At 58.2% G+C, this 15114-nt stretch overlaps 1 protein-coding gene across 2 annotated transcripts; it reads left to right on the top strand.

The window, feature by feature from the left end:
• The first annotated feature begins 1113 nt into the window (after positions 1 to 1113).
• Positions 1114 to 14737, top strand: PDCD1 (programmed cell death 1). Of its 2 annotated transcripts, none has more exons than XM_047721677.1 (5): positions 1114 to 1228; positions 8963 to 9322; positions 9849 to 10010; positions 11072 to 11106; positions 11325 to 14737. In XM_047721677.1, the coding sequence occupies exons 1-5, from the start codon at positions 1153 to 1155 to the stop codon at positions 11553 to 11555; spliced, it is 864 nt and encodes a 287-aa protein (XP_047577633.1). In that variant the 5' UTR covers positions 1114 to 1152; the 3' UTR covers positions 11556 to 14737. The 2 variants fall into 2 exon arrangements, with proteins under 2 accessions (XP_047577633.1, XP_047577632.1); XM_047721676.1 differs by having other exon boundaries at positions 11322 to 14735.
• Positions 14738 to 15114: the final 377 nt, after the last annotated feature.

Raw genomic sequence — 15114 nt, 5'->3', positions numbered from 1 at the left:
ACCCACGCACCCGGCCTGGGGCTGCCACTGTCAGCAGTTTCCTCTCGCGCTTTCCATTCATCACCAACCGCTTCCAGCAAACCCGCCAAGGCCAGACGTGTGGCTGCACGCGGCCGGCGCCCTGGAGACCCCGGGCCCATGACCCAGCCCACACCGCCCCCTCCCTGCCCGGATGAGCCTGGAGACCCCGGCGCATGACCGCCCCCAACCGCCCCTGTCCCCAGGCTGCGCTGAGCGGGCGCTGGGGGAGCCCTGGGCAAGTGGCCCCGAACGCTGAAGGTTAAGCCCCCAACACTGGACGTCCTCAGGAGGCCCGCAGGTGGCACCCTGAAGCTTGGGGGCTGGGGGTGCCAGCCTCCTGCAGCAGCCCCCTCCCCCACCCAGGGCCAGGGCACTCCAAGGTCTGGGGCAGGACAGGAGAGGAGGGCAGGGCGTCTCAGGTAGGCCTATCGGAAATGCCCTTCCGGGACCCAGCCTGGGGCTCAGGCAGACCCTCAGCTGCCCCAGTGTGGCCTTGCAGGCCTGGGGGGAGGGGCACACCCTTGGCAGTGGCCCTGCCCCCACCTTCCCCAGCATCGGCAGAGTATGGTCGGTTCAAGCCTTCAAGAGAAGACAAGGTGGGCATGGGCTTGAGCCCAGCCCTCACCGCAGCCCCAGGGGCCTGAATGCATAGTCCACCTGCAAAGGGCAGAATGGATGGGGGAGAGGAGAACGGAGAGTCCAGTATCCCTCACAAGCCTCAGCAGAAGGGGAAAGAAGCCACAACAAATGACAAATTGCTCAGATGGAGAGACCCCACAGGGGAAGAGGGGCAGCTGGGTGCCCCCTGCCATCGCCTGTGCTTCACTCTTCCCCACCCTCCCACCCCCCCACCCCTCCCCCACCCCTCCCCCCACCCTCTGTACTTCTTTCCATCTTTTTACTTTTACCATCCCCCTTCTCCGTCCCCTACTCTGTCTCCCCCATCTTTCTCTCCCTCAGTCCCCCAGTATCTCTCGGGCTCCCCTCCTATTTCCACCCACGTGGAGGAAGAGGAGGAGGAAGAGGGGGTGGGGCTGGGGCGTGTCCCTTCGTCCTGACCCGGGACAGTTTCCTTTCCGCTCACACCTCTGCCAGAGCCGTGGAGGAGGACGCTCTGGCTGCGCTCTGGGCATGGGGACCCCACGGGCGCCCTGGCCGCTCGTCTGGGCCGTGCTGCAGCTAGGCTGGTGGCCAGGACGGCTCCTAGGTACGTGGGTCAGGGCTGGGTGGCACGGGATCAGGTCTCAGGGAAAGACCTCTGGCTCTTGGTCCCTGGCAGACAGACAGGGAGGGGGCTGTGCTGGGATCTGGCCTCATAGGCCCAGCACCGCCCCTGGCAGGGTGCTGTGTGACTCTGGGTGGGTGAAGTGCATCTCTGGGCTCCAGCTTCTTGCCTGCCCTCACCTATGAGCAGGCAGGAACATCCCAGCTGTTCCTCAGGGTCCCGTGGGACAGGCTGGCCCCTCTGTAGGATAAGGGCTGACCAGAGCACCAAACCTCAGCCCAGATGCCCCATATTTTCCAGGGATTGGGACCAGCCCCCCAGGGGACTGACTGTCTCTGTGAGGTCCCAGGCAGATGGACAAGAGACATTTCTCTAATTATATCAGAAGAGTAACCGTTCAAGTGGAGACTGTCCACTTCTGCAGCCCACCTACTGTGACGAGACTCTTGTGTGTATAGGGTCTGGGTATGGCCGCGAGCATCCACGGCAAGGGGGGCTGGCCCTTAGCCTCCTTGCACAGCTCATCTACCACTGGGGGCCCCTGGTCGAAGTCCATTGGTCGGGGAGAGGGGCCCAGCTGCCCTTGTCCTCGGCTACTGCACAGATGGAAACATTGAGGAAGGTGGATCCTTGGGATGGGCCCAGGGTCTTTCCTCTGGACCTCATTGGGCTAGGAGGTGGCATGGTCCCCAGAAGGACCACGAGGAGGTCCCGCTGGGACTGCCCATCCTGGAGTCTTGGTGCTCCTCCCGGGCCTGTTGGGCAATGGCGGGGTGCCAGCCACCCTATGTTTCCTCCCCAGCCCAGCCTGGCTCTCCAGGAAGGCATGTAGGCCACTCTTAGGATTAGCGGAGGAAACTCAGAGCTGAGGTCAGAGGCCCAAGGGCATGTGGCCAAAGGTGCCCCGTTGGGAGGCCTTGCGGGGGAGCCTAGGCACAGAGGCAGAGGTGTGAGTATCACCCCAGGAGGAGGAACGGAGGCATAAATGGGGGCCCTGACTCAGCCCTGGAGGCCCACACCCCCCCAGGACCCCTTCCCCAAGCAGGGGAAGGTGAGAATGAGATACTGCAGCCACTGTCCAGAGTCAAAGGCACCAGCTTGGGGCTCACCCACCTCAGTTTCCCCATCTCAGCCCTGAGCACACCACGTTGCCAACATATGTCAGGTCACCCTCTTCCCCTTCCACCAGACTTGGGCGCTCCTGGCTGCAGGGACATTTGAGTGCTATCTCTTTGCTTTCCTAATTTATTGCCCTTATTATTTGGATCATTCCCATGGATGTCTCCCCACACCCCCATACCTCCTTACGTACATGTTTTTCTTCCATTTAATGGAATATCCCAAACCCAGTAGCTGGCTGGCCCAGATCCTACTGAATGAGAGTAAGGAAGAGTACAGGCTTTGGAACAGGACAGGCTTGAGTTCAAAGGAAGGCATGGCTGATGAGACCTTTGGCAAGTCATCTCATCTCACTGGGCAGCGGCGTTCTTACCTGCGGCTGGGGACACTAGTGTCTGCCTTGCACTGAAAATTCAACCAGGTCAATTCTGAAAACTGCCTGCATAGCCCATGATCTGTTTTTTGAAGGCAGATTTGTTTTAGTTATTTTTCCAACTTAAAATTTTGAAAAATGTCTGAAACATGCAGAAAAGTCACAAGAACGCGGTAGTGAACACCCCTTACTCCGAGTCTCCGATTGGCTGTATTGGCACCTTTATGAATGGATTTGCTGGGGCTGCAGGAGAAAAAAGCCAGCCCCAGGAGGCTTCAGCACCTGGAGGTTGTGGTCTGGCATTTCTGGAGGCGGGAAGTCCGAGACCAGGTGTGCATGGGGCCAGTTCCCGCCAGGACCGTTGAGGGAGTCTCCCTTCTAGGTTCCCCCAGCGCCTGGTGTTTGCCAGCAACCCGGGGGGCCTCAGCCTGTGGACGCAACAGGCCATCTGGCTCCAGCGTCATGTGGCGCTCCCCTCATACGCTGGTGTCCAAATTTTCCCCTTCTTGTAAGGACACCAGCCATGTTGCATTAGGAACACATGGGTTCCAGCTTATCTTAAGAAATTATGTCTCAGGGCGCCTGGGTGGCTCAGTGGGTTAAAGCCTCTGCATTCGGCTCCGGTCATGATCCCAGGGTCCTGGGATTGAGCCCCGCATCGGGCTCTCTGCTCAGCAGGGAGCCTGCTTCCCCCTCTCTCTCTGCCTGCCTCTCTGCCTACTTGTGATCTCTCTCTGTCAAATAAATAAATAAAAATCTTTAAAAAAAAATTCTTAAAAAGCCATTAAAAAAAAAAAGAAATTATGTCTGCAATAACCTTTTTTTTAGTAGTCTCCATACCCAACATGGGTCTTGAACTCACGACCCTAAGGTGGAGAGTCGCAAGCTCTACCCACCAGCCACGCGCCCCTACCCTATTTCCAAATAAGATCACACTGTGCCATGCTGAGGCTCAGGGCTGCGCCAGCAGGTGCACTGGAGGGCACGGCTCCACTCATCTGACAGAGGTCAGACCTCTCTACTAACACTCCAGGAGCTCTCCCCGCCGGGCCCTTCGTTCTGATGCTCCCTCTTGCTGGATTATCTTGCCCTGATGGGAGCCCAGTCAAGGGCCGCCTACCTCCCTGGATGTCACTGTCCTTGGCTGTCACTGTCCTTGGCTTCTTCTGACTCTGGTCAAACGCCAGTTCTCTCTGTCACCACCCCTGGCATTGTGGTTGGTTTTTTTCTTTTTTCTTTTTTTTAACTCAGATCTCAATTTTACTTTAGATATGGAAAACTTAGAATTAGGAATATATATATATATATATATATATATATATATATATATGTATATGTATATTTTGGCGACTCTGGTGGGAAGGAATATATTTTTTAAAGATTTTATTTATTGGGGCGGCTGGGTGGCTCAATCAATTGAACATCTGCCTTTGGCTCAGGTCATGATCTCAGGTCCTGGGATCGAGCCCCACATCAGGTTCCCTGCTCAGTGGGGAGTCTGCTTCTCCCTCTCCCTCTTCCTTTGTGTGCTCTCCCTCTCTCTCTCTCTCTCAAATAAATAAATAAAATCTTTAGCAAAAAAATATTTATTTGAGAGAGAGAGCACAAGCAGGGGGAACAGCAGAGGGAAAGGGAGAAGCAGACTCCCTGCTAGGCAGGGAGCCCGATATGGGGCTCGATCCCAGGACTCCAGGATCATGACCTTAGCCGAAGGCAGACGCTTAAGCAATTGAGCCACCCAGGCGCCTGAATTAGGAACATTTATATTAGTTGTAGGTGTACAGTGAAATGATTTGCTATTTGTACATATTACAAAATTTAACCAGTTAACACATGTCACCACACAGAGTCACAAAATCTGTAAGGAGAACTTTCAATATTCACTCTTCTAGGTCCTTTGAAACATGCGAGAAAGGATTATTAGCTACCGTCCCCATGCCTTACATCCCATCCCCGTGACTTATTCATTTTATAACTGCAAGTTTGTGTCTCTTGACCCCTTCATTCCTTCCACTGACACCGCACTCCCACCTCAGACAACTGCTAATCTGTTCCCTATATCCAGGAGCTAAGTTTTTGTTTAATTTTTTCTTTCTTTCTTTTTTTTTTCTTTTTTTTTTTTTTTAGTTTCCACGTGTAAATGAGATCACACAGTATTCCTCTTTCTCTGACTGACTTATTTCTTTTTTTTCTTTTTTAAGATTTTATTTATTTATTTGACAGAGATAACAAGTAGGCAGGTGGGGGCAGGGAGGCAGGCTCCCTGCTGAGCAGAGAGCCCGATGCTATTCGGGATTTGATCCCAGGACCCCGAGATCACAATCTGAGCCAATGGCAGAGGCTCCAACCCACTGAGCCACCCAGGCGCCCATGACTGACTTATTTCACTTAGCGTAATGCCCTCCTTGTCCACCCATGTTGTCACAAATGGCAGGATCTCATTCTTATGGCTGAGTGACATCCCATTGTGTGCGCACACCACACCTTCCTAACCACTCATCTGTGGACGGACACGCGGGCTGCTTCTGTACCGTGGATCTTGTAGATCATGCCGCAGGACATATGGCAGTGCATGTGGCTTTTTTCTAATTTGTGTTTTTGTTCTCTTTGGGTAAATACTCAGTAGTACAGTGGCTGGATCCTAGGGCAGCTCTATTAACTTTCTGAGCACCCTCCACACTGTTCTCCACGGTGGCTGCACCAGCTCCCATCCCCACCAACAGCACACGAGGGTGCCTTTTTCTCGTTGTTTCGTGTCTTTTTGAGTCTAGCCATCCTGACAGGTGTGAAGTGGTATCTCATTGTGGTTTCCATTTGCATTTCCCTGACGATGAGGGGTGGTGAGCGTCTTTCCTGGCATCTGTCGGCCCTCTGGACGCCTTTGGGGAACTGACTATTCAGGTCCTCTGTGCATTCTTTAATCTGATTATTTGGGGGTTTTTGCTATTGAGTTATGTGAGTTCTTTACATGTTTTGGATATTAACCCTTCATCAGATAAATGATTTACAAGTATTTCCTCCCGTCCTGTAGGTTGCCTTTCCATCATGTTGATGGTTTTCTTTGCTGCGTGAAGGGTTCGAGTTTGGTGTAGTCCCCAACAAAAACTTGCTTGTTTTCCCTGCCGTGGACCCCCACGTGCCCCTGATTGGTCCCAGCAGGGTGGGTAGGTGCGTGTCGTCTGGGTGCATCAGACACATGTGGGAGCTCAGGGACGTGTTGATCCTCCATGCGGCAAGTTCAGGGACCCACAGCAAGGAGGTGAAGGCACCCTGTCCCCCTCCTGCCGAATGAGAGGCTCATGGGGGTTGTAGGAGCTGACCATCCCCCGGGTGACTCTTCCAGCACCACAGGCAGGTCTTGCGTAAATCAGCTGCTGGCTGGGTGCTAGATGAGAAAGTTGTGACCTCCAGGACAGCAGCAACTGTGCCCCCTGCCACGCAGCCCATCCCACCGTGCTGGGCCCGACCCCGAGATCTCCCCGCCTACGCACACGGCTCCCTCCTTGACCCATTCCCCAGACAAAGAAAGGCCCTGGGGCCCCTTACCGACATTTTATTATCAAATATGAAATAAGTAGATGACACTTCAATGTTTAAAGCCAAACAACACAAGATTCACAGGTGTTCCTACTGTAGGGATGGCCGTACTCAGTTGGGCTCTACTACCAGCGCTCCTCTGGGAAAGTTTGGGTCGACTTAGGGGTGTGTGTACACAGGGTCCCTGTCCCAACTGGCCGTCACATCTGCTCCCAGAAAGCAGCGAGCCCAGTGCCCACCGAGCCCCCCTCTCACCCCAGTGAGGTTTCAGCCCCATGCTCCCGCCGGCCCGCTTCCCCAGGTGTCCCTGAGCCCCCCGTTCCAGGGAGCTTATCTTTCTCCATGGGGACAGGCTGCTGAGCACCCTGCCAGATCCCCCCGTGGGCCTACACCCCAGCCAAACCGTCAGAGTCCTCAACAGCCACGCACCTTGTGACTTTGGGGATGTGGGTGCTCCCTGGTCAGAATGGGCTCTGGGGCAGCACACTCCCCACAGGGAAGACCACCCCGACCTGTCTCGGGACAGACCCATGGCTGCTACTGCATCCAGGCCCTGGCACTGACCATGCTGTGAGACCCCTGGGGGTGGGGGTACAACAGGCACAGAGATGGGGGTGCCCTGGAGAGGGGTCCAAGGAGAAGCAAGGAAGCCATGGTGCCCAAAGAGAGTGGGGTCTCGAGGGCCACCAGGAGGGACCTGGGAGTCAGCAGAGCCTGAGCAGGACCAGGAGGCTGCCACATAGAGACCGAGGCAGAGGCTGGGCTAAGGTCCACCCAGTCTTCTCTCCTTGCCAAGTTCGGGTTCCCCGAGAGGTGCTGCAAAGAGCCAACCAACAGACAAGTGACCCAAATGGTCACCAATTTGGGTGAGGGGTGGGGTAGTTGAGGGCCTGATCCAGAGTCCACTCAGAGGCCCAGGGGGAGGCCTACCAGGGCAGGCGGGGGGTGGGGGGTGCTCTGCAGGAGGGGAGGGGATGCTACGCACCTTGCGGAACCCCAAGGGCCACTTCTCAGAGGCCCAAATCCCAGGAGGGCCAGGGTCTGTCTGGAGGCCTCAGTGGGAAGGGGTTCCTGGTGGGCATTTGTCAGGAGACAGGCGCAGGCACGTCTCCAGTGGGACCAGGGGCATGTGGGGCTGGGCAGGAGACATGCAGAGTGAGGGTGGGGGTGAGGCCCAGGGACCCAGCAGCCCAGGCCAAGGCGGCAATGCCCCGACCAACTTTGGCACCCCCGCACCCCGATTGCCTGGTTACTCCCTTGATGCTCTCTTTGTAAACGCATGTGCTTCTCGAGTACATGGATAATGAAGACATGCGTCAGGACCGCCAGGGAGGTCCCACTGTGGTGGGCCGGCTGTGAGTGGGTGGGACACGCAATGACAAATAGGAAAGGGGTTTAGCGTGGTCCCCTGTGGGGGGGTCTCCTCTGGGAAAGCCAGGCTGGGGGCCATGGGCAGATGCCCAGCCCCACAGGGCAGTGGGCCTCTCGTCTTTGCGGTGTTTGGGAGCTGAGGGGTATGGGACATGTCGGGGGGCCAGGAAATGACCTCACTGGGCCACATCTTGGGTCTGGGTATTCCCTCCCGGGTGAGGAAGCCAAGGCATGGAGCAGCATGGCAGTGGCCCGGGAGGAGCCCCGGGCTTCCAGGCAAGGTCCCCTGGCCGGGTTCAGGGCAGCCAGAAGCAGACCCGGAGCTGGGTCCCAACAGAGCAGCTTGAGGCCTGGCGCATCCTCCATCTGCGCCTTGGTCCCCATGTGTCTATCAGGAATCACAGCACAGCCTCCCTGGTGAGCCAGCTACAGAGAATGGAAGGCTTAGCACATATGGGCTTGGCCTTGGCTCCTACCCTGGGACCCTGGGAGCCTCTGACCTGTTCCTATGTCACCTTGACTCCCTGTGAGGTGCTGCTGTCCTGTGGCCTGGGCCAGATGGGAAGGGTTTCTGCCAAGTGTGTGGGGGGGGATGGGCCCACACACTCACGCAGGCACGTGTGCATGTGGTGGTGAGGCAGGCACCGGTGGAAGGAGGCGTGAGCCCCTCCAAAGATGTGGGGGTATCCCCAGGGCCAGGGCCTGGCAATTAGGTATTCTTGCAAGAGGAGTGTGGGCCAGGGTCCAGGACCATCGGGGGCCTCCATTTCTGTCCATATCAGGGGTAATGGCCCAGCTGCTCTGACCTCCAGTCCCCTGAGTCATGGCAGAAGGCCGAAGGCAGACCCCATCCCAGCTCTGAGCTTGTCCCGCAATGGGCCAAAGGCTGGACCCTGAGCCTGCCGGATGCTGAGCTTTCCAAGGGAGGCCCCCACCGGCCCGCCCAGCATCCTGGCCCACCCCTGCCCCCTCAGGGCACACAGGACCAGGCTATCCCGATGAGCCAGGGACCCAGGATGGTGGAGCTAGGAACATGACGGTTAGGCCTGCAGGGAGGACCTGAAACCCCACTGTTTGGGGGAGAAATGGGAGACCTGGGGTCAGAGCCAGAACACAGGCCGGGCCTCGGGTCCCAGTACCAGCAAACCCCACCCCACCATGGAGTTGCCTGGTAAGAAGTAAGCACCACACCCCTGGGGCGTGCTAGAAGTTGCAAGGCTTGGAGGCAGAGGCCCTGCAGCCGGGGGGTTGGGGAGAAGGATCTGGGCGGCCGTCCTCACGGTCCTCCCTCACCGGCTTCTGGTCCTCCCCCACAGACTCCCCCGACAGGCCCTGGAGCCCCCTCACCTTCTCCCCGGCGCAGCTCACTGTGCACGAGGGGGACAACGCCACCTTCACCTGCAGCCTCTCCAGCATCCCCAAGAGCTTTGTGCTCAACTGGTACCGCATGAGCCCCCGCAACCAGACAGACAAGCTGGTCGCCTTCCAGGAGGACCACGTCCAGCCCGGCCCGGACAGACGCTTCCACATCACACGGCTGCCCAGCGGCCGGGATTTCCACCTGAGCATCGCAGCTGCCAGGCCCAATGACAGCGGCACCTACCTGTGCGGGGCCATCTACCTGCCCCCCAACACGCAGATCAACGAGAGCCCCCGTGCGGAGCTCACCGTGAAGGGTGCGGCCTCAAGCCCGAGAAGGGGGGTGCAGTGGGCAGGGGCTCCCCGGCTCCACGAGCAGCTCTGTCCACACCCAGGCCCGCAGGGACAAACGGCATCAGCCATCAACCTCTGGGATGGGACGCACCCCCAGACCCCCTGCCCTTGGCGGGAGGGCACAGCCTGAGGGAGGGCAGCAGGTGGCTGGCGCCTCTCAGGATGCAGCAAAGCTCAGGCTCAGTGGAGGTGTGGGCAGGGCGGGGTCGGGGGCAAGACTGGCTAGTGCAAGACCAGGGGCCGGCCCCTTGGACATGGAGAGCGGAGGGGAGGGCCCTGAGTCCCCGCCCTCGCCTCCCTCCTGCGACCCCCTCCCTGAGTCCCTTCCTAAGCCCCCTTCCTGTGCCCTCCTCCCTGAGTCCCCTTCTTGAGTCCCTCCCTGTGTGCCTCTCTCTCAGTTCCCCTCCCTGTGTCTCCCTCCCTGAGTCCCCTCCTTGAGTCCCCATTACTAAGTCCCCTCTGTGAGTCTCTCTCATTTTGCCCCTCCAGAAAGAATCCTGGAGCCCCCCACGGAGAGCCCCAGCCCCCCACCCAGACTCCCTGGCCAGTTACAGGCGTTGGTCATTGGCATCACAGGTGTGCTGGTGGGGGTCCTGCTCCTGCTGCTGCTGACCTGGGTCCTGGCCACTGCCTTCCCCAGGGCCACTAGAGGTAAGGCCCCACCAAGCCCCACTGCTGTCACTACCCCAGTTTCCTGCAGCTGGGACCCACCCACACCGTCCTCCCTGCAGCCACCACCACCCCTCCCCGCCCACAGTGAGCACTTCTCATGGAGGGGCTGGGGCTGAAGTGGGCCTCCCAGGTTCTGGGGTCACCCCTCTCCCATGCACCTGCTCTAAGGAGGAGTCTGAGGGGAGTGGGGTGGAGAGGGTCTTAGCCAAGGTCACACAGAAAGGCAAGCAACAGCACCCCCCCCCCAGGCTGAGCCATCTATGCTGGGAACACAGGGCCCTCCCAAACCTCAGGCCACACCACAGCCCACAGGACACTGAAAGGATCTCTCACAACCGCTGGCCTCTGCCCTTGACAACCACAGACACCAGGGTGGTTGCTGTGAGCCCCCCAGCCATCCCCGCTCACCCCCACTCTGCACACATCCTGACCTCCTGGTTGTCCTAGACAGCTTGGACTCAGTCTTCTGATGACCACATCTGGGGCTGGAAGGAGGCCCCTAGAGGGGACCCAGCCTGGGGGTCAGCTCCTCCGAAGGCCCGGTCCTGGTATCCTGGGCCAGGGGGCACCTCACCCCAGGGAACATGTGGCCGAACAGGAGGCCCCATGGGGTCCCAGACAAGCCCCCTGGCAGCCGTGTGGCCTCTGTTGGAGAGAGGCTGGCTGCTGCATTGCTGATCAGGCGTCCACTGTGCGCGGGGGCTGGTGCCTGCACGTTTCCCCGTGGGAGTTTGTGGCCAGAGATGGCAGGTTCCTGTGGCAGGAGTATGGGGACTGGAAGCCAGCGGACCTGTATGGCTGCCACCCAGCACAACTCCCGGTCTACATGGGACCTGTGGCTCTCCACTTGATGATCAGGGACACGGGGTCCTTGCGTGGGGGGTGGGGTTAGCCAGACCATCAGGTAGGGGAGAGGACATTCGGTCACCCTCATGGGAGCCCCTGGGGAGGAAGGGCCCTGCTACAAAGCCCCCAGCCCCATCACCTGCAGGAGTGTGGGGTGTCCCGGGCCTCCTCACTCCAGATACGCTTCTCTGTAGGTACCTGTGCCTGTGGGAGCGAGGACGAGCCCCTGGTGAGTTCCTTCCCTTTGTGGCCCCGGGTGGTGCGGGGACCGCAGGCTCAGGAGCACGCCTGTCTCCAGCCTTTTCACGGGATCTGAGCACAGGGACACCAGGCCCTAGCAAGGGTCTGGGAGCCCAGGCCCTGCCCTGGCCACTCGTGGGCATGCATGCACCTGCCTGTCCGCCACCACAGACCACTAACACCTCCCTCTTTCTCTCCCCAAAGAAGGAGGGCCCCTGTGTGGCACCTGTGTTCACCGTAGACTATGGGGAGCTGGACTTCCAGTGGCGAGAGAAGACGCCGGAGCCCCCCGCCCCCTGCGCCCCTGAACAGACGGAGTATGCCACAATTGTCTTCCCCAGCATGCCAGGATCCCCGGGCCGCAGGGCCTCAGCCAATAGCCCTCAGGGACCCCAGCCTCTGAGCCCCGAACACGGACCCTGCCCCTGGCCCCTCTGACCAGTGGCTTCCTCGGGCGGCCTGCATCCCTCAGACCCTCCACTGGGAGCCCAGGTGGGAGCCTTCCCTAAAGGAGTGTGCAGTGGGGAGGAGGTGGGGGGTCGCCCCAGGGCTGAGCCCAGTGATGGTGACCAGCTCTGCCTGCACCAGCCCTGCTCAGCTCCCCTCGTACAACCTGGGGGCGGAAAGTGTCCCTGTCGCCCGCTGTGGTCAGGAAAGGAGAATCACCCAGGACTCCAGGCTCAGCTGCCTGAGCCGGTCACTCTCTGGTTGTGCTACACTGGGCCTCCCACCAGTGTCTTCCCGGAGGGTGGGGCTGGTCTAGTGCTGTGGCTTCCAGAGGGTCAGGCTGCCCGAGTCTCTGTGGCCCCCCACCGCCTCCGAGGGGAGCCTGCTGCCGGGACACGGGAGCACAGGGACTCTGGTTGGAGACCCTGCCTTGGAGTGGCCCAGTGACGTGCCCCCTCGTGCACCTGGAGGGGCCCACGCAGGGGGTGGGGACCTTATGCTCCTCCAGGGCTGGGAGGGAGCTCCTGGCAAGGCAGAGTGGGGGCCCACGAGCGCCCCCCCCAGGCACGGCCCCACCCACCAAGCAGCCCCAGGGTGAAGGAGAAGAACAGGCAGAGCTGGAGTCACCCCCTCAGAGGCCAGTCCTGGGGACCCTCCCCCAGGAATCGCCCTCCAGTTGGCAACCACACACGGTGCTATTTAAAGGGGCCTCGCCCAGCAGGCAGGTCTGCTGCGGGGCAGGCCGGTCCGTGGCTGCCTGGGTGTCAGGGACTTGGGAGCACATGTCCTGTCTTGCGTTCCACAAACACTTCAGAGCCCCTCACCCAATTCTATTATATTATAATTAAATAATGACAAAAGCTCTAAGAAAAGCCGAAGTTCTCTCCTACTCTTGTGGGGGGGGTGAGTTTCTGCCCAAAGATGGAGGACCCAGCCAGCCCTCCCCAGGCCCTCATCCTCACTGCCCCAGAAACCCCCCAAGGCCTCTCATCTCTGCTCCCCTCATGTGCATGCCCCACAGCCTCCTCAGGGTGAGATCCCTACAGTTCAGGGTGCCATGGGGCATCACCCTCCAGGAAGCCTGTCCCCAGACTGTCTCAGCCTGGCACGGCTCCCCCCAACCTGAGAGTCCCTCCCAGGCAGCACCAGGGCCCTGGGCAGTGGGCATGCAGGTGGGCTGCACAGGTGGAGAGAGGGTGCGGCATCGGTGGAGAAAGAGCCCTTCCCACTCGCAAAGGAGTGTCTGTCCATCTTCCGGAAGAAGATACAGCCCCGCTGTGAGGGGACCTCAGTTCTCGTCTCAACCTCGCCCCTTCCCAGTGCGCCTTGTCCAAACCCTCAGGGGCCGTGCACAAAGCTCCCCCCAGGTCCTCTGCACGCACATCCTGGCTTGCCGCACAGGGGTCCTGTCCTACTGTGCCGGGGTCCTGGCCAGTGCTGCGTGAGACATAGATGCACCTCGCCCAGGACAAGGCAAGGAGGCCGCCTTGCTCTGAGGATGCCAGGCGGAGTCACACATGGAGGGATACTGCTGGGGAGTCTGCAGGCTGTGCAGGCTTGAGAGTCTGAAGAAACCAGTAGCTTCCATGGAAAGACGAGGACAGTAGTGAGAAAATGTCACACATCTAAAACTAACACCCAGAAACACATGGCTTTCATATTTTCAAACAATAAGCAGTCAGAAGAAAAAGTGGCCAAGATCTTCTACTGACAACAGCAACAGAGATCAAACGCCCGAGGCATCGGTTTTATGAGAAATGTGCTACCCCACAGGACAGCTTGGGCACAAGGGCGGAATGCCCCTGTGGCAGGAACACTTGGCGCCGTCCAGAGGCCAGTTCTCCCCACGTTAACCTGTAGCTGTAACATGGTCCCAGTAGAAGCCCACATCTCTGCAACTGAGAAGTTCATACAGAGAAACAAACAAGCAGGCAAGAGCCAAGGAAACCGAGAAAAGAAAGTGAAAGACAGCAGCTTTATCAGACCTGCAACTAGTGACGGACGGCGGCACACACACCAGAGGACAGCCATTAGGGGACAAAGACAGAGGCAGTAGTAAGTGGTGTTTATAGCGCGAAGAAAAAGTATCAGGCAAACTCCCTCCTCCTGCCATGCACTTGCACGCATCCCAAATGTAAGTGTAAAACAGAAACCCTGAGACTGGAAGGCAGGGGTGAGTTCCTCACACTAGAGCAGAAGACCTTCCTGACACTGGCTAGAATTCACAGCGTCATGAAAGAGAAGATGGAGACATTCCATTCTACAAATTGGGGAAAATGCTTTAATGTGGCAAAGAGAAGTGTCAAAGCAAACTAAGGGAAAGTATTGATAATATTACACAAAAGGTTAATACTACAATTAGATAAAGATCTTCTAAAACACGGAAAGGGCCAAAGGGACAGTGGGAAAGTGAAGAGAAGCTATGATGAGGCACTTCCCAGCTATGCACACGTGCATGTACACATGCACGTGCACATGTATACACACATGCACGTGTACATACATGCACATGAATGCGCAAATGTATGCACATGTACACATATACGTGGATGAGCACACATGCATGTGCACACTTGTACAACACAACCATACGCATGGGCACGCACGTGTGCATAAACGCACACGTACACAAACGTGTGTGCTCAGATGCACACGTACCACACAAACCACAAACACTATACATGTGTGCACTCCATGTATGTATGTACACATCCCTTCAGCAACAAAAGCTGTTCCATTCACTCATAAGGAAACTGCAGATTACAGGGAGCCTGTCCGCAGGCAACACTGAACCATCCTCCACCTCACCGGAGAGGATTCAGGGACGAAGGCCCCTGGAGCACCGGAGTGTGGTGGGCAGAATGGCCACGCTGGAGAACTGACACTAGCCAGGCGTTAGCCAAGCATTTGCCGTTTGACCCACGAATCCCACCTGTGAAATACCGCCCGGGGGTGAGCCAGGTGCCCGGGAGGCCCCAGGGCAGGTGGCCGGAGCAGGAGGGCCCGACACAGGTTCTGAGTGAAGAGGGTCCCTGGGACCTCGGCCCATGCTGGTCAGTGTAGAGTATGGGCAACTCGCTACCCCTGAAAGGAACCGAGTTAGCGTACCATCAAAAGACCAGGGAGCACTTTGAGCATAAAAAAATACCAAAATTAAAAGTAAAAATCTAATTAACACATTTTGAATATGTTTTTAAACAAATGAGTTCATTATCTTTAAAAAAAAAAAAGACAAAACACACACAGCAGAGAGGGCAGGAAGCAGTGGCCTCGCCAAGCCACCGGCCGGGCCACCCACAGGCAGCAGCAAGGCTCCGATGAGAAGCCAGCAAGCCAGGCACAGTCAGCACTTTGCTGCTCACCTTCCCGGAACGCGGCCTCTGCAGCCCGCCTCCACTCACTTTTTCCGAACCCTGCTCTGCCCCAGCCCCATGTGTCAACGGCCCAGGCTGGGGCATCTCGCCCACCCCCACCCACTCCCGCCCAGCAGGTCCCTCCCTGCCAGCCCCGCGCATCTCACGGGCAGTGGTGGCAGGAACGGGGAGCGGGG

Source organism: Lutra lutra, chromosome 3 (assembly GCF_902655055.1).
Source record: "Lutra lutra chromosome 3, mLutLut1.2, whole genome shotgun sequence".
Lineage (NCBI taxonomy): Eukaryota > Metazoa > Chordata > Mammalia > Carnivora > Mustelidae > Lutra > Lutra lutra.
Note: the sequence above shows the minus strand (reverse complement) of the source record. Positions and strands in the feature narration are given on the sequence as shown.

Bases quoted from the DNA above. Each gene is read 5' to 3' on its own strand.
- PDCD1 (XM_047721676.1), top strand. From the start codon at position 1,153: ATGGGGACCCCACGGGCGCCCTGGCCGCTCGTCTGGGCCGTGCTGCAG. The intron at 10,011-11,071 runs GTAAGGCCCCAC...GCTTCTCTGTAG, and splicing joins CTTCCCCAGGGCCACTAGAG to GTACCTGTGCCTGTGGGAGC. The intron at 11,107-11,321 runs GTGAGTTCCTTC...CTCTCCCCAAAG, and splicing joins GGAGCGAGGACGAGCCCCTG to AAGGAGGGCCCCTGTGTGGC.